Consider the following 15,889-nt stretch of genomic DNA (forward strand, 5'->3'; position numbering starts at 1 on the left):
CAGACAAGCTGTAAACACCAGAATACTGCCCTGAGGGTCAGATGTTGGCAAGTCTAACACAGAAAGCAAGCTTGCTACCCGCCAAAAAAAATTAAAATTTTCCAATTTTATGTCTGAGTGTTTGCAGCTGGCAGGTGTGTAGGAGAGCCGCGAGAAAGGGTGTGGCCAAACCAGGTATGATTTCCTGGCAGTAAAATTCAGCTACCTCTGGTTACACTGGAGAAGGGACATGTGCCGTAATCAGGACTAGTGAATGTTAGGATTTAAAATACCATTGACACAGATACGTTGCCAAAAGACCAGTAGAGAATTGGCTAATTAACATCAAAGCAACCATTGAACATGCAAAGCTTCCCCCTCCCCCCCATACACAGCTGTGCTACTTCCTTAGCAGATTTTGACAGCAAAGCTCGAGACATGCAGGACCTGTTGTCAATTGGAAGTCCTTTTTCCACAAACATACTGCACTTCAACCAAGAGCTATTTTAATTAATATTAGACAACATAATTTTGACATCTTAAAACTAGGGTACTGAACTAATAAGCTGCATCAGATCTCCCATCTAACTTCTTCATAAACCAATTAACCTATCTACGTTATGATACTGTATAAGCAATATAAAAAGCAACATTTTTATTTCCCTAGTTTTAAAAATAGATTGAATAAGTAATTAATATGGATGTAATGTGCTACTTCCTTATTATTTCTATTTCATCCCACTGGCTTGTTTTCTTTTGGACAGAAAAAACTATTATAAACGATGAGCACACAACAGCTCTTTGATCACAGAAAAAGTTAGCTGTGTGTACATAAGTTGCGTCCAAGAACAGGGTCCTATACAATGTCCAGAGTCAGAGCTGTTGAGAACCACAATCTTTAAGGTGCTGATCAAAAAGCAAACCAAATGAGCCAACTCTATCCTGCATGCCAATCTGCATGACTGACAAAAACAGATCTATTATATATCTGTCTTGTTCAGTAATGTTTGATGTCATGGTTTTAGCAGCATTCTCTCAGATTCTACAATTATTTTAATTTTTACTCTTTAGAAGGGCAATTTTTCCCTTATAGGTGCAATTGGTGTTGGTATGCACCAGAGATACATTTTTCTTGTTGTATCTTGTAAAATGAAAAGTTGAAGGTCAGTGGCATTCAACTGAGGTTTCATGTGTTTTTTAAAATTCCTTCCTCTGAAGTTTTTATAAGTTATCTACTCTACTGTAGAGCTCTACACAAAGCTGAATATTAAAAAAAGTCTTCACTTGAAAGGATTAAGGGCTGATATTTAATCAATTGAGAATGGCAAAGTAATGCACAATATCAGTGTTAAAACGTAATGTGCTAGGATAAATTAAGATTTTAATTGTAATTTTACATTAAAAATAATTCACCAACATGTAATACAGTCTAGTGTTTATTGTAGGTTATGGAAGGTACACTTGAATTTCAAAAATTTAAAACATATAAAAAGTGGTTAAGGGCTAACATTTTTTATCAACATCTGATAAATGTGTAAGAATGTTTATTATACAGCAGGGTACAATGGTAGTGTTAATGCCAACAGGGCACCATGGAAGTTTGGGAAAAATTTTTCCCACTTTGCTTTATACAAACAACACCACTTGCTGTTGTTTAAGAATATCGGGAGAGGATTGCTGTCTAAGGATAAGCAGTCCTATAACATTTTTAATGTTATATAGTGTCATAGTACTTAGTTTAGTGAATGTTTCAAAATAAAGGAAAGTAGAAATGCTGTAATTACTTCACAGAAATGCACATCCAATTCTTGTTTTCAATAAGAACAATAGGTACAGATTATAACTTTCCCTATATGAAATAATTTACACACAGATGAAAACTAGAACACTATCTAAAATAATCACTAAATCCATTTTTCTTCTTGGAAATAAACAAGCAATTATGGTTTTGCATGATCAAATATCAAAAACATATAGCAGAAGTAGTGTTTTTCTTTTAGAGATAACCGATACTCTAAAAATAAAAAAAAAGTAGTATTTTCCATGAATGTGCAACCTAAAATCAATCAAGCTCATATTGTAGTACAACCATATTAAGAAACCACTGATCAGAAATACAACCTTATGGAAGAAAGTTTATAATCCACAAAACTGTTTGTCAGGCCATAAAGTAAAAGAGCTCCACAGTTTACAGGTAAAACTGAGGCAACATAGATGCGTGCTAAGTTTTTAGTAAGTAGATATTTATGCAGAGGATGTGACACTTTGTTTGTAGACAGCATGGTATGCGTTTCTCAGCAAGACATAAGGGAAACAAGACTCCAAAAGATCCATTGTCAGGAATGGAGACTCCTGCACAATCTGAAAAATACCAAAAATGTATCAAGATTCTCTAATGTTCAAAAATAAACTATCAGTTGATGAGAACCATCTACACCATTTGATCAGCCTGCACCACAACAGCATTTATATTTCTTAGGCTTAAATGGGAAAAGGTAAATACTGCAGCATGTTCATCCCACGAAGTCCTTTCAAGTACAAAGTTTAAGCAAACAGATACAAAGCTTTTCAAAGCTAGTTGCAAATATTTCAAACTGGCTTGTGGCACTAAAAGAAATGCTCAGAGCAGACTGCCTCATGGGTTATCCTCACTGTTTAATTTGCACTAATTTAATGTGACATCAATATAAAGCTGTGTCCACTAATCAATTGTGAAAGTTACTTGAATACTGCTATAACTTTTTCTGGCATTTCTAGGCAACACAGAGAAAGATAATACTCAATAGTAAAATACTTGTGGGGAGGGACTGGAGAAAAAAAATCAAAAGAACTTCAGTTCTTAATGTCATTCTATTGTCATGATGTCAAAAAGTATTTCTATTGGTTGATGAGTTACAATAGCAAGGGTGTCTGTCAAAAAGGCCTTTGTTGTTAGGAATAACAATGAGCATGAGAACTTACCATGTCTAGCAGTAAATAAACAGATTCTCTGTTCCTTGTAGTAGTTTTGTCTGTCTCCTGACCAATTTTCAGTAGACTAGATGATGCAAGCTACAAAAAATTATTGAAAAACGATAAACATTTTAAAATATCATCTCATTTTTGTGCTCTATTTTAAGTTGATCAGTTTTTGCTACTTTTGTTACATTTCTTTTAACTAATCTCCCTAACCAGTGTAGTTATTAGTACAACATAATACATAATGGAAAGGAAATACCATGACTACATTACAAGCATGCTTTCTGCATATTGTGTTTTGCTCTGCTAGGCATGTGCATTTTTTATACAAAATCGAAGGAGTTTCTGATTAGCAGTGTTTGACATGTATATTTGAGGGGAGAAAAAACAAGGTTATTGCACAGAATTTCTGGGTGAAATCCTGGCTTTCACAAAGTCAGCAGTTTTGTCACTGACCAATTTTTTCCTTCCAATATGTATGCAAGTTTATGTACTCTTCTTGCATAATCAATACAAATAATTTTTTTAAAATTTATCATTCCATATCCGGGTCATGATGTGGTGGAGAGAAAAAACAAAAAAAAACAAATGCTCAAATTCCAATACTACATATAATTAAAGAAATGCATACATTATTATTTTATGACAATTGCCGGTTAAAGTGTAGGCAAACCAAACTACTTGTTTCAGTGATAAAGGCCCAGATACAGGAAAAATGAAAGCACCTGCTTAAGTCTTTGCAGGATCAGGGTCACAGACTTCAATAAAATATTTTGATCACAAATGAACTGTTAATTTTATTTTCATGAACTGCAGAATACACAAAGAAGAAATAAAATTCGTTCAACCTCCAGAAGCAGAATTTTCAAGATATAGTACATGCCAATGAAGCAGCAGCCCCATGTCTAATACCTGCTCACAAATCTAAGTTTCTGAGTTGGGAATTTTCACTTTAAAATATTCTTGAAGACTGAATCACCATCCCTTACAAAAAAAAGAGGTTAATACATTTGCCAAAAAAAAAAAAAAAAAAAAAGAGTCTATTTTTAATCTAAGGTGATAGTATTCACATTTCAAAAAATCTTTTAGAACATTCCCATATTTAATTTCAATTGGTAAGAGCAATTAGGTTATCTAGTACATTCCTTTATCAGAAGATAATTATTTCCCACAGTATATTTTCTTGAGCTCCAGGCCTTCTCAGGATAATTGTGAAAAAAAAATTCTTTAAAGATAAGAATTTGGAAGACACCAAGTTGAATAAAATAAGGTCAGTGACTACACTACTGTAATTACAGTCTGAGCAGTCAAAGAAAACAGGTGTACCTTCTAGATCACATGATCAAAAATTAAATTCTTGCAGGAAAAATGTTTTTATATCACATGAAACTGCACTGGTTTCCTTTGCTTGTCAAGCATATACAACTTGACATGACCATTTTTCTTTTAGTCTTTTACTACCAGCAGCTGCGGCAGACAATATCAACTCATGAGGTCAATGGGTTAAGATGCTTTTTTTCTTCCACAAAGTAACAATGCATTACCAGAAGTGAGAATTTTTTTTGCAAAAAGTACTGCTCACTATACCTCTCTAACTGTTAAAGATAAAGGCCTGGTCCCCACTAAGCCCCCACTTCGGACTAAGGTACGCAAATTCAGCTACGTTAATAACGTAGCTGAATTCGAAGTACCTTAGTCCGAACTTACCGCGGGTCCAGACGCGGCAGGCAGGCTCCCCCGTCGATGCCGCGTACTCCTCTCGCCGAGCTGGAGTACCGGCGTCGACGGCGAGCACTTCCGGGATCGATCCCAGAACATTGATTGCCTGCCGCCGGACCCTCCGGTAAGTGTAGACGTACCCAAAGACAGATTCCCGCCTCCCCAAATTCACACAAAAATATGTTTAATATGCCCAAGTAAGGCTGTCATTTCTGACCACATTTCTTAAAGTTGGTCATCCAAAAACAAAGGCAATCAAAATCACTGGCTATTTTTGAAAATTTAGACCAGATTATCTACTTGGCAGTCTGTCATTTTAACCTTATGTACCTCTGAAGTACTGAGAGCCAATTTTTAAGATGAATTTCTATTTTAAAAAAACAATGAAGTATGCTAAAACTCATACCAAAAAAATCCCCAAACCATAAACCACAGATTTATGTATTTGACAAGTTACAAAGATCTGATCCTAAAGCAGATAAATGTTGGAGACAGATTTTTGAGCATGATGGCGAGTCAGGTTGTTCTGGATTAATCTAGATATACTAACCCAAAACATTACATATCACAGATAAGACCTGGATCTCCAATTCACCCTGAGGACACCACTAATTCTCTTACACAAGTTTTCTTGGCTCTCTAGAGCCCTATACTCCACCTAATGGTTACTGCACAAACAGAACTTCAACGTCAAAAGTACAATCCAAAAGATACACCAAGTCAGCTAAGGTTACTTGTTATGACAGATTAACATATAATAAACTGGAAGTATAATATATCTTGTGGAAAATCTCTTAGAGCTTCATAAGGATATAAACATTGATTTCACATACACTATACTTAACTCTGTTTCCAATCTTGCATTACAATCTAGAAGATCATGTACTCTATTTTTAATATATATATATACACACACACACACACACACACACACACACACACACACACTACAAAAATGCTACATGAGTTTCAGGTTCAAGTTTAACTTTCATGTAACAGCATATCAACTGACCGATGTTTAACCACCTCTTGTAATATCACACATTTAATCTATACACATCTAAGACTGTACTATTCATTTGCATTCTGTGTATCAAAATTAAGACAATTTATAACAAGTTTAAATATAAATGAGAGTAAAATAGGTAGCTCCTTATAATTACATTTTCAATCTGAATTTTGAAAGTATCTGTAGACCACTAAATCAGAGATTAACTTCTTAAGAATAAAGTACAACTATCTACTCTTGACACAAAGTTTAATAAAAAGGTTAGATCTTCAAGAAATACTTATGACTAAGAAAGCTGGGCAAATAACTGATTTTTTGGTTTGGCCAGCAAAAAAAGTCAGCAAATTGGAAAAGTCCATTTCAGGGTCAGTAAACATACACCCACGTACGTCTGAGTCCCTTTATAACCTTTGGCCCAGAGGTTACAGCCTTTGCCCAGGCTGTGGAACTCCCAGGTTTGAATCCCCTCTAGAGCACGGACTTGAAGCTAGGTCTCTCCCTCAAGCTATAGGCTATTCTAGAGCAAGTTACTCTCAATCTCTCCTGTTGAAACTGTTCCACTTTGTACAAATTTTTAAGCAGTCACTGGCCAAAGAGTGTGATGATGATTCTATAGCCTAGTTATTAAGGCACTCACCTGGGAAGTAAGAGATGTAGATTCAAACCCCTCCTCTGAATCAGGCAAAAAGATGATTAGCCTATAGCATGGTAGTTAGGATGCTCACTTGGGAGGCGGGAAATCTGATTTCAAGTCCCTGCTCCAGAGTGGAGATTCAAACCAGGGTCTCCCACATCCCAGTGCCTACGCACATGACTAAAGTTAATTATGGGGGGGTGGGGGTGGCAGGGTGCATGCACACACTCACTCTGACGACTCTGAAAAACTTTTTTCAGGCCAGAACTATTGGGTTGAATTAGCAAATGGTTTCGGATGCACTGAAACGGCATTTTTCGGTGAGTAAACCATTCACCCGAAAAATTTCACCCAGCTCTAACGATTACCCAACTGATTGTGTCCCCATATCTGATTTTCTCCAAATGAAAATGAAAACTATGAAAACACTACTGTGGATAATTTAGCCTTCTTCTCTTTAGCTTAAGACTAAAGGGAAAATAACTACCAATACTAAACAAAGTACATATATACAGTTACGTAAGAAGCAAAAAGATATTGCAGATCAATTGAAGTCACTTCTATTAAAATCTTTTTAAATGTTATTACAATGAAGATTACTGTAGCACTCTATTCTATGCACGGGGAATACCACACTAATATCTGTTTGCAAAGGCAAAATGTTGAAGATTTTAATAGTGACCACTGTACATCTAAAAGGTAAGTCTGAGTTGCAACAAAGGTTTAGGGTTTTGTTTTGTTATTTTAGTCTGATTTTTGTAGCAGTCAACTCTGTTATCAAATTGTACATACAGCCAAAAATTCTTTAAGACGGTCTTCAATGCTTCCCTTGTGGATGGTAAATAAAGCTGCAGCAATCTGGTTGATAGCTTTTGCCAGGCAATGTATGTTGTTGCAGTGCCCTAAACAAAAACAGACATGTTATTACTTTAGCAACACTTCTCAAAACCAAATTATTCTTTGAATGTTTTAGCCAACAGGAACATAATTCGTAACTGCAACAGGGTCGTTTTGCAGTGAACTACTTGAAAGCTGCTAGCAATTGTGTGAGTGCTTTGGACCTCAGGGCCACATTCAGTAAAGAGCTTATAAAGGAAACATGTTTAGAATTAATACAGTGAAATACATTATTATATTTTACTTCGATATTGCAGGTAAGCTGCATGTAACATACTAAAAATAACAGACATTTATTACAACAAAGGCTCACCTTATGCTGCCATTGTAAGGATCATTAAAAATCACAAGGTGAGATGATTTCAGTGTTTAAACATTATATGGATTGAACATGAAATCATATAGGTAATGAAAAATTCAAATCCCCTCCCTCCTAAGGGCTATGATTATCACCATGCTTGGGAAAGATCCCAGAAACTCTTGGAATGAAGGGAACAGCCATGTATTGGAAAAATACTTAAGTTTCTGCAAAAATGAAAGATTTTGTAACTAGCTGGACATATGGGCATGTACACACAGGCGTCTTTCAGGTTCAATGAGCACAGAATTATTCATTTTCCATGTGGTGGTTGTGGAGCAAAGGAGAGCTCTTGAATAAAGCAGGGGAAGGACCTCCATTCTCAATCTGGATTTTACACACATCTGGAGAGGAGACCAGTCCAGGATAGGGTGTTAAACAGCCTGTCCTCTAAAACTTTGTCAATAATTCTCTGATGGGGGAACACTAGTAACAGCTTTTGGAGTGAACAGTTTGCATGTCAAGACCAAGAGAGATTGCTTCTTCTCTGACTAGAGGGAAATAAGTGAAGAGGCATTATGGTAGACAGGGAAGGAGAATCTGACTGTGAAACTGGCATGAATGATCTCTGCTCATCTGTCAGCAGGTGACTGGTCCAAGTTTTAAGGAAAAACTAATCTCTGGCAATTAGTTTGAAATTTGGCTAACTGTCAATATCTCAGTCTTCTGTTAGCAGGAGCAAATATGAAGGTTACTTTTGGGTCTGGCTCTCTGCCAGGAGATACAGAAGGAACCCATGGTCTTGAATAAACAAATGGGAGGCACTCAGATATGGCTAGAATATCTTGAAGTCTGTATTTTTGGGATAACATTTTCCCTCTTTTGCTTGGCTTGGGAACTGAAGCTAGTTCAAGTCTATAACTTTTTAGACGGCCATATCCAGGATCTTGCCAGAGCTGAATGACACTAAAAGGAGCACAGCACAAATGCGACTGAATCTCTAGCTTGCATCCAAAGCCAGATGCTACACTTCAGGATTGTAGAACACAGAAGGGGAAAAAGTGATAAAAGAAGGGACAAAAGCCATCTAAAAAGTGTTAAGTGTCCTGCTTTTAGTTTTGACTAACTCAGATTAGTCACCCAAGAAAAGGAAGCCCTGTATATCCAAGGCAGGCCATGGAGACAGAGTCCCTCTCTTCAAGGATTGCTTGTCCACCAGGTAAAGGAGATTTGCCCCCCTGACAAAAATAAACCTCTTCTTTGTTCAGTCTCGAGACTGAGGCATCTACCGGAGCCTTTAGCAAATTCGATGTGTTTATCCTTCTGATCTTGTACAGTCAGTGGCAAGTCCTGATACAGATTTTTTTGTGCTCTGGGTAGGATCACTTAAAGGGTCTGGGAAAGTTAATGCACTTCCAGCTTTCCCCACTTTAAAGGGTTCCTCTTAGGGCCATCACCTTTGCCTGACTCCTTCTCAGAGCTGCTAAATGGAACAGTCAGACTGCCATTGGAAGAGAAACTGGTGACAGACGGTATTTTCTAATGCAATATATTTATCAAAATGTACACATGTCCTGTTCATCTTGAAGAGAAGTGCTCAAAACTATATATGAGCCACTCCACTGCAATAAGACTTAGACTGCAGCTGAGAGAGTCAGGCCTGTCACCATGACTCAGTTCCCTTCTCTGGTTCTTGGTCTGTCTCTTCTCTTTTAGCACACTTTCTGGTCCTCTCTCCTCCCTGTGCCCTGAACATTTAATCTGGAAACAGTTTCTAGCCCTTACCGGTTTTGAAAAAAGCCTCCCAAAATGGAAAGCAATGCACTTCTGGCTTTCCAAATCTGCAGATAGCCTGAAGCAATAGCTCTGAGGGTTATGAATTGTTCCCCCTATTCATCTAAGTAAAATGTTCACATTTAAATTTGTCATTAGCTACACTTAATTTCTGTTCATTACAGATAATGCCAGAAAAGATGTATGTATGTGCAGAGCTCAGACTAATACTCTACACTTACTATCTAAAAGTTACAGTGTACATACCTATACACCTTGAAGATTAAAGAAAATATGTCCCCATCAAGGAAGTTAACATTGTTGAATTAAACAGAAGCTTGAAATATAAATTTCTACAAAAATTCTTGTGTACATAATAACATGGCAATTGCAATCTGAGTCTGCAGACTTAATTGTTGTACTGGACAAGTGGCCAGCTATGCACACAAAGATTTGAAACACGGGATCTTGTGCATCTAAATTATTACATACTATGTTTTCTTTAATTTGATATTCAAAGCTTTAGAAATTTTGGCCTTTCCCCTGCTGCTTCTACTAATTCTGGGAAAGCTGGGGAAGGAAATGATTGACAAGCTAGATGTCCTATGTTAATTAAGCTTTGTCCTGTGCAGGATACAGAGCAGATTCTGGTAAAGACCAATAAAGAAAACTCTGTGGGTCAAGTGAATGGACACAGACGCCACATATTCCTATCTGAACCATGGTACACAGCAATGAAGGAAAGTCTGAACTGTTGAAAAGTGATTTGTGTGTGTGTTGGAGCAGTTTTGACAATCTTTTCTGTTAAACTTAGTTTTGTGTGAAAGAGCTAAACATTTTTTGTGTGGATTACAAACAAAGAATTTCCTTGAGGCAAAGATCTTTTCTTTTAATAGGAAAGGAAAGTAGCAAGAGATTCCTTAGAAGATGATTCTACTTACAATTCATTCCTTCTAGATTTAAAAAAATAATAATTTTATTCTTAGTAGCTGAGATATTAAACTATCAAGTCATATGAATAGGCACAAATCCAAAGTAGCAGTAATAAATTAACAGTTACTAAAACAACACATATGCTAATCAATATAAATTCTTAGACTAATCAAAGTGGAAAATATGTTTTAGGTCATCTGCTTTGTGTGTGAGTTAAACATTAACTCCTAAAGTGCATATTCTAGGACGGGGTCGGCAACCTTTCAGAAGTGGTGTGCCGAGTCTTCATTTATTCACTCTAATTTAAGGTTTCGTGTGCCGGGAATACATTTTAACGTTTTTAGAAGGTCTCTTTCTATAAGTCTATATTATATAACTAAACTATTGTATGTAAAGTAAACAAGGTTTTCAAAATGTTTAAGAAGCGTCATTTAAAATTAAATTAAAATGCTGATCTTACGCCACCAGCCTGCTCAGCTCGCTGCCAGCCTGGGGTTCTGTTCACCTAGGCCGGCAGAGGGCTGATCAGGGCCTGCGGCTGGGACCCCAGATCTGGGAGGGGGGGGTGTTTCAGGGGTCAGGGCAGAAGGCTGGGGTGTGTGTTGGGGTGGGGGGTTCAGGGCAGAGGGCTGTGGGGGGTGCAGGGCAGAAGGCTGGGTGTGTGTTGGGGTGGGGGGTTCAGGGCAGAGGGCTGCGGGGTGTGGGGGGTGCAGGGCAGAAGGCTGGGTGTGTGTGGGGGTTCAGGGCAGAAGGCTGAGTGTGTGTGGGGGTTCAGGGCAGAGGGATGGGGCTGTGGGGGTGCAGGGCAGAGGGATGGGGTGCTTGGCTCGTGGGGGTGCTCCCAGCCCCCTGCCCTGAGCGGCTCATGGCAGGGGGCTGGAAGGGATATACCCTGTTCCACCCCCTTCCCCCAGGCTCCGTCCCTACCTCTCTCTGCCTCTTCTACGGAGCTCTGTGCGCTCTGTGCACGCTGCCGCTCTTCCCCCTCCCCCTCGCTAGGGCCATCAGCTGATTGGCCAGGGAAGGAGAGGAGGCGGGGCAGGAAAGCACAGGCTGGGGGAAGAAGCAGGGGAGGGAGGAAGCTTGGCTGCCGCAGAACCAAGCTTCTGCCTCCTGCCCCCGCAGGGGAGAGCGGTGGGCGGGGGGGCTGAGTGGGGTTGGGGGCCGGGACCGCGGCAGGGAGCTGCGTGCCACTCAGAATCGGTTCGCGTGCTGTGTTTGGCACGCGTGCAGTAGGTTGCCGACCCCTGTTCTAGGGCTATGTCTAGTCTTCAAAATTTCAAGTGGATTATATTCATTTTTAATACATCATGTTTCAAAACAAGATTAAGGTAAATGATTTAAAAAATTTATAATCCTGTTTCTGTCATGATTTAGATTCAGTTCAACCTGACTGTTAGATCCATCCACCATAACGCATATGATAATAAAATATAAATCAATTTTGCTACTCCAAAGAGCAAGTATTTGAGAAAAAACACTTAAAAGATTAATAATCAAGGTATTTCAACAAGAAAATATCCATACCAAAAATTTAACACCACCAAATAAATAGTACCTTCAATGGCAGGGCTATATTGAGACATCACGTTACTGGCTAAAGTTGGCAAGGAGACTGCCACAAAGACCATGAGAAGGCAGGCGATTTTATATTCTTCTTCTGGACTAATATTTTCTGAAATTAAGAAGAAATTCCTTAAATTTAAAAGCTACTCTGGGATTTATCCCATGACAACTGAGTAGAAAGTTGCCTTTTTAGGTCTGTCATGATTCAGGTCACATTTTCTAAAATATTATTGCTGCTACCTTTAATGGGATTATAAAGTTAAAAAAGTCAAGTAGTGAATTACAGTACCTAGCACACTATTAATGGTCAGCATGTATTGACTAACTGATGATAGTAAGTCACTCCATCCAACTGCAGAAATAGATGGGAATTAAAATACGAGACCCCAACACCAAAAGGAATGAGCTAAAATAAAATGCTATGTCCTGTTTACACAATTTAACTCCTTCATAGTTACTAGAATATGTTGTAGCTAGAACTACCAAGGGAAGAGATATCAGAATCACACAAATGTTAAATATTTACTAATGACATTTTAAAAAGCCATTCAGGTAGTTTGAACCCAATATGTGATTTACTATTAAAATAATAGTGACAAATGTCTTCAGGAACTTAAATATGTTTTCTATCCCTACTGAGAAAATGGAAAAAAGTAACTTTAGGTAGGATCTCTAACGGTTCATGCTATATAGACATCCAGCCAATAGCAAGAACAAAGCAAATAAGAAGTATTCATAGATTTGTGTTACCACTGTTTTATCAGCTTTTTCTTTTGTACGGAATAACCGAAGTGTTTGATAAGAAACATAGGGAACAAAATGAATATCTGCCAAACAGCTTTAAGAATTTCATTTATTTTTACCCCTCTAAACGCATACTGTCAGTCAAAAAAATTGGAAAACTGGAAGGATTTGCAATGGCCCTTTAAAATGAATGCCGTAGAATCTGAAATTGTCCCAACATGCCTTGGATGCTTTCACAGGCATAGTTTTAAATGTTTTTGTCTGCCTTCATGTTAATGTTTGAATAAAACACAACCTTCATATATTTCACAATATTGGTTTATTAACTGCTTCGTAAAATCTAACTGACATTTTAAACATTAAAAGTAGAGAGGAATGGATTTAATAGTTACTGTGCATCAAAAAATAGACTATTTGCCTTCTGTTAGCCTCAACACAACCCAATATTTTCCTCTCCTTAAATGAATCCAGTTTTTTCCCCAAAGGCATTATATTCATCCATGTTTCACCTATTATCCATTTCTACAGCAGTTTCCCCAATGCAGCTGGCTCACAAAACTCCAGTCTACATGAGTGCATTTTATGCAGCATGCATAGCAAATGCTTAAGTTCCAAAGGAAAATTCACCTGGCAATATACATGGCTCATCTGAGGCAATACAGAAGAGCCAATAATCCACCTACAGCTCTTTGCCTACTACTGCCAACATCTGCACACGTTTCTAGATTATTTTTTTTACATCAAAAAGAGTCAAAGTGCATTGCTAACTATACTTTTTAAAGATTATATCACTTGTTACCTGATTTTTGGGAAGACAGTGCTACAACCAAGGCAGGATCAATCTCACATGGCAATCCAGCAGCAGATGACAGCTCATATACATTCATTGCCACCTGAGACACAAAATAGCAATTATCACAAGGTGAAAAACACCAAATGTTTTCTAAAAAAATCTCATTTCTGAACACAGCTGTACTGAAATGTTTAAACTGCAGAGTTTGAGAACACTAGGGAATTTCAGTCTCTGAAATATGATAAAGAACCTTTGGATTTGTATTATGTCTAACCTACACTGAACAGCTGTTTCAGTACTTGGTGTGCTAGGAGGTTATCATGTCTTGCTGTCAAGCCAAACGAAGGTTTTGTAACTTTCCTCAACTGCCTCCAGCACAAACATCTTAGCATCCAGTTAGCTCTTCTAACTGAAAGGAAAGATGCAGAAAGTAAAACTAACAAAGATGTAAGCAATCAGATCAGAAGCCTCAAACAATGTTTTAAGAAGTATGTTAACATAAATATAGCCAATTAAGACCATATGTTGATACAGTGTTACAAATTAAATGCACAAGAGTGAGGAAAAAGTTAATGGTCCTATAATAATGTTAAATTGGGTGAACATTTTCAAAGTGACAAGAGATTTTGGGTGCCCAACCTAGGACATCTTATAAGGGTCCTCATTTTCAGAGGATGGGTATACAGAACTTTCTGAAAAATTAGGTCCACATAAGGTGTCTCAAGTTAGGAACCCAAAATTCACGAGTTACTTTTGAAAAATCTTAACCTTAGAATGTTGTTCATCCTATGTATTTTATATTAAAACCAGTGATGAAAAATTTTGTTTTTGTTGAAGATCCCCTGTGGGACAGATTGACAGGTAAACACTCAGATTCCATACTCTCTTACATCATGTTCTGAAACATTTGCCTTTTTTCCTGTTCATTCTCGCTCTCATTCTTTAATACCCTTTAAAAGTAGATTTACTACCTTTCACACCTCTTGTACAATAGCTAATTTTTAATCATTAAGGCTAAGAGATAAGTAAGATTAAAAAAGGATTAGACTTTTATAAGCTTAATGAGAATATTCACAGTTAAATTTAACATTAAAAAAAACTTAATTTTTTCCCCTTAGAAAGACAAATTTTCATTCTTCTGCCTTAAGCCAAACAATAGCCAACATGGGAAACACTCTCCCTTTGGGCTGGCTACTCCATAAATGCCCACTACAGAGTTCCTGGCATCCTACTCTGAAGCATCTGGTACTAGTTTTAGGCCACTGGACCACATTGGCTTCTGGTCTGATCCAGTATGAAAGTATCCAGTCTCCTAGGAGAGATTGCATATTTTTGTTAGAAGCTCAGCCACTTCATTTTCAGGTTCTTTCAGAACTCCTGCAAGTAAACAATCCTGCTCTTATTAAATCCCCCTCTCATTTATCTACCTGTTCCAGCACCACCTCTTTTGATATCTCAACGTCTGGAAGTACCTCATCTTTATTTCCTAAAACGAGAAAGCATCTTCCTAACATGCTCTGTTGTGAAGGTTGATACAAAGAAATTATTTAGCTTCATTGCAATTTCCCTCATCTTTTTTAATTGCCCGTCTACTCTGGTAGTTGAGTAGGCCAAACATTTTTCTCAAGAGCTCCCTGCTTTTAGTATCTGTTTAATGCATTTCATATTGTTTTTATGTCATTCAATATTTGCTCTTCTAATTCCCTTCTAGCCTTCCTCATTTTTAACCTTACATATTACATGCCATAGTAGTTTATGTTCCTTTTATTGGCTTCACGAGGAGGACTGGATCCCCACTTTCTGACAGATACCTCTGGTTTGAATAGCCTCTTGAACCTTGCCATAAAACCATGTTCTTTTTTCCTTGCCTTCCTTTTTGTTGTTGTTTATTGGTATACATTCTTTTGACATTTCTGTTGTAACCCTTTTTTTAAAAAAAAGGAACACACATCTGGTGCTGTAAGGCTTGACATCACAGGATTTACTTATGTTTACTGGACTTGTACAGTTTGAAGTAAGGTGATAAAGTGGCACAAATACCTTTCGTTACAAGCTGGTATATTAATAAAGTATATGTATTTGGCAGAGTTACCCTATAAAGTGGCCACTTTTTATAGTGCCCCTTAAATCTTAAACACACTTAAGCTGTAACGCTTAGTGTTTATCTTTACCCTCAATTGATCCTAGTTTGGTTAGATAAACAATACTTGGTGCTTCTTCAGCTAACAGACACAGGGTTCTGCATGAAGTTTCCTACTACAGGGAACTCCTATAAATCATACTTTCCCTTACACATCTTATTCCTATATGAATATGAGAGAGAAAACCACACCCAGTTTATTCTTCTAATGCTGAAATGTCTATGGCTGACCATACAATTAATAGAGTACATCATTTATAAGCACCTAGAGGATAATAGGGTTAATAAGGAATAGCCAACTTTGATTTCTCAAAAACAAATCATGCCAAAACCAATCTAATTTTCTTCTTTGACAGGGTTACTGGCCTACTGGATTGGACAGGGGGTGTGGGGGGGAGGGGGAGGGGTAGGGGAGAGATAAAATTTGATTTTTAGTGAGGCTTTTG

The 15,889-nt window shown here is 37.6% G+C and overlaps 1 protein-coding gene across 2 annotated transcripts in view; it reads right to left on the reverse strand.

Moving 5' to 3' along the window:
• Positions 1 to 2,223: 2,223 nt before the first annotated feature.
• Positions 2,224 to 15,889, reverse strand: part of NCKAP1 (NCK associated protein 1) — a 107,345-nt gene continuing 93,679 nt past the window's right edge. For both annotated transcript variants that reach the window (XM_065413201.1, XM_065413202.1), the window contains 5 exons: positions 13,310 to 13,403; positions 11,759 to 11,875; positions 7,092 to 7,201; positions 2,941 to 3,030; positions 2,224 to 2,340 (listed from right to left, as the gene is read on the reverse strand). In XM_065413201.1, coding sequence (XP_065269273.1) covers positions 2,224 to 2,340; positions 2,941 to 3,030; positions 7,092 to 7,201; positions 11,759 to 11,875; positions 13,310 to 13,403 — 528 coding nt within the window. The remainder of the gene's footprint in view (positions 2,341 to 2,940; positions 3,031 to 7,091; positions 7,202 to 11,758; positions 11,876 to 13,309; positions 13,404 to 15,889) is intronic.

This window comes from Emys orbicularis, chromosome 11 (genome assembly GCF_028017835.1).
Source record: "Emys orbicularis isolate rEmyOrb1 chromosome 11, rEmyOrb1.hap1, whole genome shotgun sequence".
Taxonomy (NCBI): Eukaryota; Metazoa; Chordata; order Testudines; family Emydidae; genus Emys; species Emys orbicularis.